General features: G+C 44.1%; 1 protein-coding gene across 1 annotated transcript in view; it reads right to left on the bottom strand.

Moving 5' to 3' along the window:
* Nucleotides 1–1,700: 1,700 nt before the first annotated feature.
* TTLL2 (tubulin tyrosine ligase like 2) overlaps nt 1,701–14,789 on the bottom strand; it is a 34,391-nt gene continuing 21,302 nt past the window's right edge. The window contains 2 exon segments of the mRNA XM_077281462.1: nt 1,701–3,424; nt 3,426–4,921. Of these exon segments, the coding sequence (XP_077137577.1) occupies nt 3,217–3,424; nt 3,426–4,891 (1,674 nt within the window). The 5' untranslated portion in view covers nt 4,892–4,921 and the 3' untranslated portion in view covers nt 1,701–3,216.

Here is a 14,789-nt window from a genome sequence, read left to right as displayed (position 1 = left end):
CCCATCTCTCATAGCTACCCGCAACCTGGACCCAGGTGCGCTAAACGACATCTTTAGTGCTCACGTGCACTAAAGACAAAATACTCCAGGTTGCATCGCAGGGAGCATCCATCCCTGTGACACATACCTCCCATTAACCACGCGACCACCAGTCACACCACAGTACCCACTGTATATAGAGGCCACATGGGATTGGAGATAGGATACCAACGGAATGGAAGAAGAAACCTTCCAAGCCCACTATAGCTAGGTGGATCAAGTCTACAATATCTCTAGCCTATAGGTCAGAGAAGATCTCCTCTCTGGGGGACCTAAAAGCTCCCTCAACTAGAGCAGTGAAATTTATTTTTCTTAAGAAATCCATGTGTCTGAGAGGAATTTCTTCCAATCACAAGAGAGCGGTAGCATTTATGATATATGCAATAAAAATTATTATTGTGGTTTTGTGTCAACAAGGATAATCCATGCAAGTACTTTTATGTAAAAAAAACAAACATATTCTAGGAGTGACACCTTTATTGTCTATTCAGAAAATATTTATAAGCTTTTAGAGCACAAAGGACCCTTCATCATCAAAATCGCCTTGTTCTGCCACAATGGGACATCTTTATTTCTTGGATTAGGCACAGCAAAATAGCAACATTCAGATATGAGTAATGAAGTAAAATTTATTCCTCCATGTTCAGTATGTGCAACATTTCGGCTCTTCAAACTGTGAGCCTTTCTCAAGCAATGTCTTTCTAAAGTAATTTGTCTGTCTGTCTCCTGTATTTTGTTCTCTTTTATAATATCTCTATCCCAGTGGCAATTAATCACTAGAAAGTAAAGGGTTGTTGTAATTCAGCTGCTCTCCTAATCTGCCCCATACTGCAAACTAATGTTTAGCCTGCAAGTTTTGCAGATCCAAGCATTAAAAAAAAAAGAAAAAAATAGAAAAAGCTTGTAAATCCATATGCATGCCTTATTCTGCACTCTTTAAGACTATGGCCACCAGTGAAGCATTTTTGCAGTTTTAAGCATTTACGAAGATGAGACAACCTCTTTAAGTGAGTGAAGTGCATTAGTTTGTTTATTTTTTTATAGTGATTTTTTTCTTCTCATACGTTTTGGTGAGGGTATGTCATTTTCACTTATGTTCAGCTATGAATAAGAATTAGATTTTTTGTTATGCATTTATAAAATTGTTTATTGTATTTACAGTGGGTACGGGAAGAATTCAGACCTCTTTAAATTTTTCACTCTTTGTTTCATTGCAGCTATTTGGTAAATGCAAAAAAGTTAATTTTTTTTCTCATTAATGTACACTCTGCACCCCATCTTGACTGAAAAAAACAGAAATGTAGAAATTGTTGCATCTTTATTAAAAAAGAAAACCTGAAATATCACATGGTCATAAATATTCAGACGCTTTGCTCAGACTCTCATATTTAAGTCACATGCTGTTCATTTCCTTGTGATCCTCCTTGAGATGGTTCTACTCCTTCATTGGAGTCCAGCTGGTAAATTAAACTGATAGGACTTGATTTGTAAAGGCACACACCAGTCTATATAAGACCTCATAAGATGGGGTACAGAGTGCACATTAATGAGAAAAAAAATAACTTTTTTGAATTTACCAAATGGCTGCAATGAAACAAAGAGTGAAAAATTTAAAGGGGTATGAATACTTTTTGTGCCCATTGTATATGAGTAAACCGCTTTAGCCATGAATCTTTCTTTTTATTTTAACTTGAGAAAAAGTAAAATAATTGTAGAATTAAGTCAAAGCAAAGGAAATAACATCCACTCATTAAAATGGTACTGGCAAAACTAAAGTATGTCTTGAAGGGGTTATCCTTAACTATTTTTTTTACTATAGGCCAACAACTAACAGACAGTTAGTTATTAAGTACCTACCTGTTCTACCTAGCGCCAGCTCAGAGTGGTCACGGACCGCTTTTGCCAGTGATTCTGCTGATCAATGTGATGTCAACATAGCTGCTCTAAACTTCTGGGCTGCCCTATTGACGGGTGTGTGACTGCTTACGTCATGATGATCGACAACCTACTTTCCACAGTTAGGCAGCAGGGAGCCGGATGTCAATCAGCATGACATCGGTAATCATGCCACCTCAACAGCTTGTATAGGTACCAACCAACTTGGTTTCTTTGGTTGGCATCCATTCACACTAGCTTAGATATGCTGGTCCTTTTTCTATATTTACATCAACAGAGTAGATCAGAAGATAAGCTGCTGTATGTACGTGATGTCAGCAGAAGCAGCAGAATTGCCGGCAGGAGCAGTCTGAGCCGGCAGAGATCGGCAGCTTGCAGAACAGGCTGCCTGTTAGTTCTTAGATCCATAGTAAAAAAATAAAAAATCCCGGATAACCCCTTTAATCTTATGACTCCCTTTTTGTTTCTTTTTTTCATATCACAGCTATGGTTTGGAGTATCTGTTTCCTAGGCTCCCTCTCGCTCCTCCAGTCCACAGATCAGTTCCTCCACTCCTCTATTCCCGCTAAAAGAATATCAATCAAAAACCTGGGGGAGAACAGTGATTTGGTTGCCTTGTACCACCTGCAGACGTGACATCAGCATAGTGATAAGCAAGGAGATACACTCAGTAAAGAATTTTGTCATAAAGACATCTTCTGCCTTTTAGAGTATGTGGACGTCAGACATGGGGTTGACTACCACTCTTACGGCTTATTTACATGTCAGTATTTGGTCAGTGTTTGTATATCAAAACCAGGAATGGAGCTTAAAAAGAAAACTATTACTGATAGATTAGTAGAGGAAGACAATATCGCAATTATTCATCTGAGTGAAGTTTTTCTCCCCCAGTCATGGGGCCGCAACAACAGTCACACGCGTCTACAGCTGTTGTGCCTTCACACATCACCAGGTGAGCTCATACTGCCACCTTTCACCATCCTTATCAGGTGATGCTTCTTTATGTGTGTCCACTTTTGTCCCCCAAACAGTTCTATATTTGATTGATTGACACCTGTTCTTTGTTTTGGAGACGCTCCTGCTTTTGGTATACAAATACTGATGAAATACTGATCAAAAATACTGATGTGTAAAGCCTGAGAGTCAAAATACAGGGCTGTTCTGTAAGAGAGGCTACATATTAAAGAGCTGTCAATGTATTACATTGGTCATGATGCTGGAGTGGAAGAGATTCTGTATAGCAGCCCATAAACTTTGAACTATAAGAAAATGTGTTAAAATTCAGGTCAGCTTAATATTTTCTGATAATTTTTGCATCATTTTTAACATTTCTTGAATTATAATTTTAACATTTGCTCCGGTTTTTGATGCGAGGAACGAAGATTGGCTGAAAGGGAAGATGAGAAGAAAATCACCTACACGAGCAGGTGGCATGTTGTTTGCATCGGAAAGTCTTCACCATATTGCTTCCACATACTTTGGCTCTTGAACTGCTCAGGACTAATGGCAGTTTAGAAGCTCCCAGTCTTTTAGGCATATTCATTTTTTCTCGTAGTCTAGACGTTAATGTCATTCGAGGACACATTGTTGTCTTCCCACTTGACACAGCTCCTCTGATCACAATATCTTCATTTGATGAGTTTTCCATCAAGCTGAAGTTACAACATATCCTTTTGAGTCCCTTTTGGACTAATGTTTCATCGCTATTATTGTGTAGGCCATAATTTTGACAAGAAACACTTCTAGGGCCTTCAAAGTGAATAAGGTTTTCTTTAGAGTTACTAATAGTCATCAAACTGCTTTTTTTCAATTCGGCAGAGTTCTGTGTAATGTTGTCATAGCCATGTGGTATATGTTTTGTAGAAGGCTGTAAAAACTGAGACTTGGTACTGACTTTTCTGCTGTTGTCTCTGCTTAAATCGGACGGTTTGTAGTTGAGAAGATCAATGATGTCATTGATGAGACTTTTTTTCACAGTTACATCATTTGCACAGTCTACAGACAATGCAGGGCTATAGTTCACCTCTAAAAGCCAAGGCTTTAATGTATCATCAATGAGAATATCAAAACCAAAAAGCTCAAAGCAGTTAGGATACTGAGGTATGGATGGAGAAATGGATAACATGGTCATGGTTACTATGTTATATATTCTCTGCCACAGTAAAACATCATCAATCTCTAAATTGCGGAGATAGGATCGAAACTGACTAAACGTCCATTTGCATCCACTTCCAACCCTCTCCTTGTCCGCTGAGTAGGAAGTGCTGTATTTGTTAATACTGGTGTTAGTCAGATGAGCAAAAATATTATCAAGGGAACGCAGATTGAACTTCTCTGTTGCGAATCTGACTAGTCCTTCTTGGTAGATGTATATAGTCAGTGGACAGAAACATGTAACACATACATAAATACGTAGGTCAAATTTATAGCCAGATATTAGTAGTGGGTTTGTGATATATTTCTGAACAATCACAGTGCAGTCATAAGCCAAATCCTTGATGTCTTGAAAAATAAATATTCCCCTACCTCTTGACATGTCAGTTGGTTTACAGATCCAATAGTTTGATTTTTTTTCATATCTTCCTTTGGTATATTCAGCTAAAAACTTTGTGTAGTCATTTGGCAAAATAAATACAACAGGGCTAAACTCAAAGTAGGATGATCCATATATTCCTCTCATTCGTTTTAAATGTCTGGCCAAACAGTCTTTTTTTGTTATCTGTGCTGTCCTGGGATGATGATTAAGTCGTTGCCAAGGCTTTATATTATCATGTTCGGATATTCGGAATGCTGACGTTCTCCAGTACAGGTTCCACTCTGATTCACTTTGTTTCTCTTCATCAAATTCCTCCCAACCACGCTCCAGTAACACCTCCTGTACAACTCGTGGAGTGTTAACATGAAGACGAAATACTAGAGCTTGCGATTTGTTCTCATCATCATCTCCCTCTGCCATGGTGACATTCAAGCTTCACCATTAACTTATCTGTAAAGTGAAACATTAATATTATGAGAAATTGGAACCAAGTGATATGTAGCTATAAGAGGTGCATAGGTAGTAATGGCATTTGGGCACTGATGCACAAAGGAGCCCAAAAACTCATTCACCATATTTTGCGAACAAAATTGTCACGGGGTTACCGCGACAGTGTGGACCCAGAAGACCGCAGCGTCTGATTGCTCCTACTCCGGCGCTGAGGAGAAGCACTTCTCCTTCATTTTAAATGTGTTTATTCCTTCTGGCAGAACCGGTTAATCGGCCATATTGGAAATCCCTGTGCTCACAGCTCTGCTCGGTTAGCCACTTCTTTTCTCCATATAATCTGTGCTCTAATATAAATCCTTGTCAGAGCTAGCTTTATCGCTGCATGGCTAATGGAGGCAGAGGAGTTTGTATGGGAAGGAGAGCTGGAGGAGTTATTAGTGACTGTTGCTTGGTTTGTATGTGTGGTAATTCATATCTTTCTCTGTTTTCGTTTGTTCCCCTACCTTCACACCCTGGTGCATTCCTCTGTTATATGCGAGTGAATATTTTGTATGCCTAGAGATTTCAGTTAACTCTTGTTTGTATTTCTTTGTTTGTCGGGTTGGTGTACTACGGTGCACAGTACCGCTCCTCTTCCCTGGGTGAGGGAAGAGAACAGACGGAGAAATAACTCAGGAGATAAGGCAAGGGTGGAGGCCCCAGCATCTTTGCCATCTGAAGTATCCTGGGGAGCAGGGCGAGCTAGGGCCGCTCTAGTGTTAAAGACAGGGAAGGAGCCCCTGGTCCTGGGTCTCCCGACAGCTGTGTCATGACAAAGATCTTGTGGATCGTGAACCCACTGCGCCACGGACCAGGGAGAGCCTGGGGGAGTGACTAAGCAACCAAATGAGTTTTATCTAGTGCCCCTGATGGTGGGGTTAGAACTTAGCCCAGGTGGACACATGGTGCTACTCCAGGACTGATCCAGGTACCCGGGTAGCTGACCCCAAGGGTCACGACAGCAGCAATGGACTAGAAGTCCAAGGCAGGACTGTAAACAGATGGTACAGATATAGCTGCTGGTTCAGACAGGACAGATACTGGAACTGGGAAAGATCTCCAGCGTTGATATAAATTATAAAACTTCACATTTGTTGAATGCTTTTTAAAAAAGACATATTGGGTACACCAATAGGAATCCCACATGGTACAGAAACTGACGTGTTTCAACTAGATAGTCTTAGTCATGGTCTGGATTCTTACTGGTGTACCCAATATGTCTTTTTAAGGCTAGTTTCACAATTGCGGTAGAATCCGCAGCGTTTAATCCGCAACCTGAAATGCACGATAAACCGCATGCAAACACAGCGTTTTTGTAGACGCATAAAGTAACGCATGCGGTAAAAAAATGCTGCGTTTGCATGCTTTTTCATGCATTTTCCATGCGTTTGCGTTTTCTGTGCGCATGGTGGAAAATTTAAAAGGAGAAAAATCCAATGGGACTACAGTGGGCGTGTATTATGGGATATCTATATATAGACCCTTGGACTCTTCAGTTTGCTACTGAATCCTGTGTCATGATGGATCTTCACATGGAGAGCTTTTATTCCAACCTGGATTTAAGTATCAAGCTGTTTCTTGCCTGTGCGTTTGCTTGGGAGCAACAAAGAAATAGAGAAAGACAGAGAAAGACACATCGTAGGCGTTTTTGGAGACACCCCATTATTGAACTATGGGAGAGCCGTGGAGCCTACCACACGCTATATGGCGAGCTTAATGTCAACCCGGACAAATTACCAGAATATACCAGGATGTCTCAAGAGTCTTTTCGGGATTTGCCTGGTCGTGTCCAAGGAGCCATCCGGAGACAGGACACCCAGCTCCATAGAGCGATTCCTGCAGAGGAATGTCTCCTGGTCACATTGAGGTACGTAATAATTCTAAACAAATGCCAGTCATAATTTTTGTTGGTCTGCCATGTATTATTTGTATTTTCCTTTATGCCTTTAGCTAAACACTACCATAAATATAATTGTTTGTAATTTTTTTTTTATTTCAGATTCCTGGCTACCGGAGAGAGCTTATCATCGCTCCACTTTCAGTACCGGCTTGGAATTTCCACCTTGTCTGAAATAGTTGCGGACACCTGCCGGGCTTTGTGGAACGTTCTCTGGGATAAATGTATCCCCCTACCCACCGTGGACATGTGGATGGAAATTGCCGAAAAATTCAGGAGTGTGTGTGATTTCCCCAACTGTTTGGGAGCCTTGGATGGAAAGCACATATGCATTATCAAACCCGCCAGAACTGGATCTGAGTACTTCAACTACAAAAAATATTTTTCTGTAGTGCTCATGGCAATAGCAGATGCGGACTGTCGCTTTATCATCATGGACATTGGAGCTTTTAGCCGTGGCAATGACTCCCAGACTTTCAAGAACTCGGATATGGGCCAACGTGTGTATGGCAAAAATTTTAATTTTTCCCTGCCACAACCTCTCCCCAAAACTCAAGGCCCACCGATGCCATTTGTTATGGTTGGGGATGAGGCTTTTCAGATGTGTGAAACCTACTCAAGCCATATTCCAGTCGGAACCTGAACCACACTAAAAGGATTTATAACTACAGGCTGACCAGAGCCCGAAGAACAGTGGAGTGTACCTTTGGGATTCTTTTCTCAAAATGGTGCATTCTTGGGACAGCCATTACTCTAAAAATTGAGACAGTCGATGAGGTGGTCAAAGCCTGTGTGGTTCTTCACAATTACATAATGGCTAAGGAGCGACCCAACATTGAACTGGATGAACCAGTTGCAAACCCAGTGCCAGATTACCAGCATAACCCGCTGTGGTCAACTGTTGAAGTTGGCCACATGCAGAACCAATTTGCTGCCTATTTTGTTTCTGACATTGGACGTGTGGCATGGCAAGATAATATTGTGTAAAATGTGCTGTTGGGTTTGGGTCTGTACCAGTTATGTTTTAAATGTCACAAAAAAACTTTGACAAGCATCCAGGGTTGCGGAGTGGCATTGGAAGAAAACGCGCCTGCCAGACGACTTCACTACCTTCAAACAAGCTACATTTGACTTCAAATCAGCCCTCACCTCTGCTAAACAGACCTATTTCACTAACCTTGTATCTTCACTATCCTACAACCCAAAACAACTGTTCAGCACATTTAACTCTCTCCTCCGCCCACCACTGCCACCTCCAACTCCCTTCATCTCTTCCGAGGACTTTGCCACCTACTTCAAAAACAAGATCGACCAAACAAGGCAAACCTTTACTTGTCCACCACCCCAACCACTCCATATACCAGACCTCTGCCCTTCCCTAATAACCTCCCTCTCCAACATCACTGAAGGAGAGCTTACTCGCCTCTTTTCCAAATCACACCTCACCACCTGTGCACTTGACCCCACACCTTCCCACCTGCTCCCCAACCTCACTAACACGCTTATTCCAGCCCTAACCCATCTCTTCAACCTATCGCTCTCTTCTGGTACCTTCCCCTCTGCCTTCAAACATGCCACCATCACACCCATCCTCAAAAAAGCTAACCTTGACCCAACTGCTATGCCCAGCTATCTCCCCATATCACTGCTCCCGTTTGCTTCAAAACTCCTTGAGCAGCATGTCCATGGTCAACTTTCCTCCCACCTCTCATCTAACTCTCTCCTTGACAACCTCCAATCTAGCTTCCGCCCCCACCACTCCACCGAAACTGCCCTGACAAAAATTACTAATGACTTAGTCACAGCCAAAGCTAATAGACAGTTCTCCATCCTCCTCCTTCTTGACCTGTCCTCTGCATTCGACACAGTCGATCACTGCCTACTGCTACAGATTCTTTCTTCCCTTGGCATCAAAGACCTCGCCCTGTCCTGGATTGCCTCATACCTATCCAACCGCACATTTAGCGTTTCCCACTCCCACACTACCTCCTCATCCCGCCCTCTCTCTGTTGGAGTCCCTCAAGGCTCTGTCCTAGGACCCCTACTTTTTTCTTGGCCTAGGACAACTCATAAAGTCCCATGGCTTCCAGTACCACCTGTATGCAGACGACACTCAGATCTACCTCTCTGGCCCAGATGTCACCTCCCTGCTGTCCAGAATCCCGAAGTGTCTGTCAGCCATATCCTCCTTCTTCACCTCTCGCTTCCTAAAACTCAATGTAGACAAAACCGAATTCATCATCTTTCCCCCACCTCACGTATCCCCCCTACCCGATCTATCTAGTATGGTAAATGGCATCACGCTCTCTCCCGATCCTGAAATCCGCTGCCTCGGGGTAACTCTTGACTCTGCCCTGTCCTTCAAACCTCGCGTCCAAGCTCTTGCCACCTCCTGTCGCCTCCAACTCAAAAATATTGCCAGAATCCGTTCCTTCCTCAGCCCACAATCTACCAAAACTCTTGTACATGCTCTCATCATCTCCCGCCTCGATTACTGCAACAACCTCCTCTGTGGCCTCCCCACTAACTCTCTTGCACCACTCCAGTCTGTCCTCAACTCTGCTGCCTGCCTAATCCACCTCTCTCCTCGCTACTCCCCTGCTTCTCCCCTCTGCAAATCCCTCCACTGGCTCCCAATCCCCCAACGAATCCAGTTCAAACTACTAACACTGATCTACAAAGCCATCCACAACCTGTCCCCTCCCTATATCTCTGAACTAATCTCCCAATATCTTCCCTCACGTAATCTTCGTTCATCCGAAGACCTCCAACTCTCCTCCACACTTATTCATTCCTCACACAATCGCCTCCAAGATTTCTCCCGAATATCCCCCATCCTCTCGAATTCCATGCCTCAACACGTCCGATTATCAACCACCCTCGGATCCTTCAGACGGAACCTGAAAACCCATCTCTTCAGGAAAGCCTACAGCCTACAATAACCGAGCCGCCACCTCACCACCGCCAGAGCCGCCGTCGCCTCACCCCTACCTTCTGTCTCTTCCCCACTATCCCATAGACTGTAAGTCTGCAAGGACAGGGTCCTCTCCCCTCTGTACCAGTGTGTCACTGTAAACCTGTTTGCTGTAAATGATATCTATAACCCTGTATGTAACCCCTTTCTCATGTACAGCACCATGGAATTAATGGTGCTATATAAACAAATAATAATAATAATAATAATAATAATAAAAATGTTACTAATATTTTTTGTTAACAACGTGTTTTGATATCTGTACCGAGTCTCCTATGTATTTCCTCTAAAAACCACTTAGGTTGCTAGTGGTAAGGTAGTTGACATCATTACATCCTGGTTCTGTTCTGCAGTATCTATTGAACACAAACTGAAGAGACGATGGAGGTATAATACAAAGCAGATCTATACTCACCAAGTCATGTGTGAGAAATAATGACTTCATGAGCACAAAACCCAGCCTCATGAATTCACTATTTCTGACACCTGTCCAGGTGAGTATAGATATGCCTTGAATGACCTTCATCATCTCTTCAGTTTGTGTGAAATAGATAACGTAGACTGAAGAGAAAATGGAGGTTATACAAGGCAGTTCTCTACTCACCAGGTCAGGTGTAATAAATAATGAGTTTTTTGACACATGACCTGTTGAGTATAGTTCTGCTTTGTATTACCGCCATTTTCTCTTCAGTCTGTGACACAGATTAAGCAGACTGAAGAGATTATGGAGAAATACAAGTAAAATTATTTTTTGACAACTCATAGCTCCATACCAAACACACAAAGCTGCAGTGTTGTACTTAATAACTACTGGAGCTATGAGGTAGCAAAAAAACAAAGTGTATGGCGCAGTGTGTTTATTCGGCGCACGGTGTGTGTTGCTGGTGGCGAAATACACAAATAACCAAACAGTATTGGAGACAAAAAACATTAACATTTATTTATAAACAAAAAAAACCCAAACAAATTAACTGCGCCTGCTTGGGGTAGAGTGACGGAACTGGGGAGTGTGTAGCTGTGAGGCCTGGCTAACTGTCGATGACGCAGGGTTTGCAGGAGAAGATTAAACTAGTGGGGTCAGGGAGTCCAGGGATGGTGCTAGAGGCAATGGGAAGGCAGAGACACACTGGAAAGGCGAGACAAACCTGACATCACAGACACATTTGAAGGTGAGGGGGGAGGGATAGCAATAGTCCGCTGCTTTTTCTTTTTCCCTTTCCCTTTTTGGGATTGGCGCTGTGGTCTGGGGAGCCTCGGTGGGCTCATTTCTTGCAGCCTTGTCATGGTGGCCGACCTGTCAGGGTCCGTGTGCCGCTGCTGCTGCATGGTTGTGGTGGTGGGGAAGGCCATGCCAGGGTTCGGCAGCTGCATGGCGGTGGTGCGGAAGGCCATGTTAGGGTCCTGCTGCTGTATGGTGGTGGGAAAAGCCATGCCAGGGTCTGGCTGCTGCTGCATGGTGGTGGTGCGGAAGGCCATGCCAGGGTCCTGCTGCTGCATGGTGGTGGTGGGGAAGGCTGTGCCAGGGTCCGGCTGCAACTGCACGGTGGTGGTGGTGTGGAAAGCCATTCCAGGGTCCCGGTGCTGCTGCTGCTGCATGGTGGTGGCAGTGGAGGTGTCCAAGCAGGAGCAGCAGTTGGCATGGTGGTGGCGGTGGGCTGTCCAACAGCACTTGGCATGGTGGTGGCGCTGTAGTGGTGTCCGGCAGTGCTTGGAATGGTGGTGGCTGTGCAGTGGTAAGCAGCAGAGCTCGGCATTGAGGACAAGCGTGACAGCGTTGGCACAGGTGGAAATGCCACCACTAGCTGCTGAAAATACCGACTCTGTTACATAGCCTGCACGTAAGCAGCATTGCAGGCCTGCATGACACTAAGCTGGAGATCAGGAGTAAGTTGTTTCAACATGCCCTTCTCTATTTGATTGAAAAAATGATGTGCTGGCCTCTGGAGTTCGGATTTCACTTGGTCAAGGCTTCTGGTGACATCCTGGATAAGTGTATTCATATGGTTTATGGCACTATCCAGTCAGTCACCCATCGCCTTGAGTCCATCATGAAAGACCGAGCTCAAGTGCAAAAACTCGGGCATGAATGACCTGTCCGAGGCCCTCTGATGCTGCCGGGAAGAGCCCAAAAAAAAGAGGCAGAGGACTGGGACAGGGGAACACCTGATGGATCAGTTCTCTGGTCTCCAGTCTGTGTTGCAGGGCCACTTGCTGCAGCGCTGCTGGATGGCTGAGACTGGTCCGTGGCAGTTTGACCGCTTCAAAACAAGGGTCAAGAGTGCTGCTCCATGTGCAGTGAAAAAAAAAAAAAGCAACATTAGTAACAAACATTTACAATAGTAAAAGCGCCAACTGCTGTGGAATAGAAAAATACAGATTAGGCAATACAACACAACCCAATACACCACAAAAAATACTTATGTTCTCTGGGCAAGGACCGGTCTCAAAAATGCCAGGATGCGGAGATATTTATATTTTTGGATCCTTGCTCCAGAACCACTAGGAACCCGGATCTCTTGACGAAGGTCCTTGTTGAAGCGATCCTTCATCGAACGCCAACGTGTTTTGACTTTGAGCACTGTTGAAAAATAAAAATAATGGTTAGACAATGCACTTCTGACCGTGATCACACAACTGTGTGTGGTGAGAGAAACTCTCAGGAGTTTCTCTCATCACACACAGTTGTGTGATCCCAGCCAAGGTCACTGCTGTATCACACCGCATTGCAATACTTATGCAATGCATTGCGGACCCGAGTCGGGGTGTTGTCCCAGCCATCCCACATCGCTTGGGCCACCTCATTCCATAGCCGCCGGAGCGTCTCGTTGTTCGAGTGCTGCGGAACCCGGGTCTCCCACAACGGGACTCTCTCATGGACCAGGGAGATGAGGATGTCATTGTCAATGAGGTCCTCATCCCATTCTGGAACCTAGAAAATAAATAAATACTTTCATGTTTGAGACATTAACATAAGAAAAAGAAAGAAAACAACAGAGACAGAAAACAGGCAAGAATACTCAAAGTCAAGAAAAAAAAAGGAGTCAAGAAGAAAAAGGTAGAGCAAAGATAGAGCAAAGTAAAGAAATGAACAGTGAAGAATAGTAAAGTCAGGATAAAATAAGCAGAGTACAATCAGTCAGGTATACTTACACGCCGCCTTGCCACACGACTGTGTCCACGCTGCTCCTGCTCGGTCTCAAGAACTGTTCTAAAAAAGAAAAATTTGTCACATGTGTAGATGTGACAGACAATACTTACCAATCTGAAGAGGTGAGTACTCACTTCACTTTCATTTCCACCTTGTGCAGGCCCAAGACATTGCTCCTCGTCAGAAGAAGAAGACATTCTGATGCATGCAGCAAAAAAAAAAAAATACAGAAATTATTAGGACGTATAGAGACAGAAAAAAAAAAAAAGGACATTGGCTTTGATACTCACATTGTTCAGAGTGTAGATTCCTCCCAGGTTCTTTCTAGAGTCTGTCTGCTCTTCTTCCCAGTCTGCTGAGTAGTGACCTGCAAATGCCCACTCCCTCCTTTTATCGGTTTGTATGTGGGGGGTGGCTAATCAGTGTCTAGACAGGTTTTCCTGTGGTAAAACTCATGCGTTCACAAACGCAAACAAACGCATGTGCTTGCGAACGCATGCGTTCACATAGACTGTAATGCATTTTTTCGACGCATTCCTTCCGCTAACAACCGCATACGTTTCGAGGCGGCAAATTGATGCCTCTGAAATTACAACATGTAGCGTTTAGCACGTCAAGCCGCAGACAACGAAACAACGCATGCTTCATCAAACGCTGCAAAACGCAACTTATCGCAGGCATCTGCATCCCTAATGTTAAAGATAGGAATACACAATGCATGCGGATGTATGCATCCAAAACGCTGCGGACACAACCGCAAATGCGAAACCAGTCTAAAACAGCAATCAATAAATGTGAAGTTTTATAATTTATATCAACACTGGAGATCTCCTTTCACTGTTTCTGCTCCAAGAACCGCCCAGGACCAGGGCTGCTCCGTATATGCTCTCATCCTCCCCTAGGTGCCTGGAATTCGGTGAGCTGACTCCAATTTCCCCCTCCCTACCTTCATGGCATACACAGGTACCATTGGAGCGATTAAGGTTCAAGTACCAAGGTTGCAGTTAAAGACACAGGTACCGCAGGAGCAGTTTCAGGATTCAGGTACTGACGAAGTGGTTTCAGGATCACGTACGGCCAAAGCGGTTTCAGGATCACTTACTGCCAGAGTGGTTTCAGGCTGAGGTAGAACTGGAGCGATTTCAGGTATCATCTCAGACAGGAGGGGAACAGGAAAGTAAAACCGGTACTGATACAAGTTTAACTGGACTGGTACAGGGACCTGATCACTAGCTAGCAGCTTGTAGACTGACAAACTACAATTGTTACTCAGGCACCTCCCTACAGGTGCTTTAAATACTAAGTGTCTCCCAGCTATTGGCTGGGGACACATAGGATTAAGCATGCTGTCTCTTGAAGAGACCGGGAGTGTGAGCATGCACTAGAGCTGAGACGAGAGAGCCAGAGCAGTAGAGATGACAGGACAGCCAGGGCAGTAAGTCGGCGTCTCTGCAGGGAGGGAGGAGCAGACACGTGCGGGGATGTGTTGTGAATTCCGTTCTGGAGCTCGCTCCTGTGGTTGCTAATGGTATTTTTGTGAGTTCTGCCCTTGGGCTCCCTCTGGTGGTTTCGAGTGAAACTGCTGCTCCTTTAGGTAGCTGTAGCAGCTGACTTCACTGATCGCCTTGCCTGGGTTTGTTATTTAAACCTGCTCTGGGCTTTAGTTCATGCCAGCTGTCAATGTTCTTTGTTGGATTTGGTTCTCTCCTTGGATTTCTCACATGGCCTGTCCTTGTCAGCAAAAGATAAGTTTTTGCTAGTTCTTGTTTGTCCATTTGTTTTGGACTCTATTGCTCTGCAAATATGTCTC

This window comes from Ranitomeya variabilis, chromosome 2, assembly GCF_051348905.1.
Source record: "Ranitomeya variabilis isolate aRanVar5 chromosome 2, aRanVar5.hap1, whole genome shotgun sequence".
Classification (NCBI taxonomy): Eukaryota; Metazoa; Chordata; class Amphibia; order Anura; family Dendrobatidae; genus Ranitomeya; species Ranitomeya variabilis.
The sequence above is the reverse complement of the archived record's forward strand: the minus strand, read 5'-3'. Positions and strand labels throughout refer to the sequence as shown.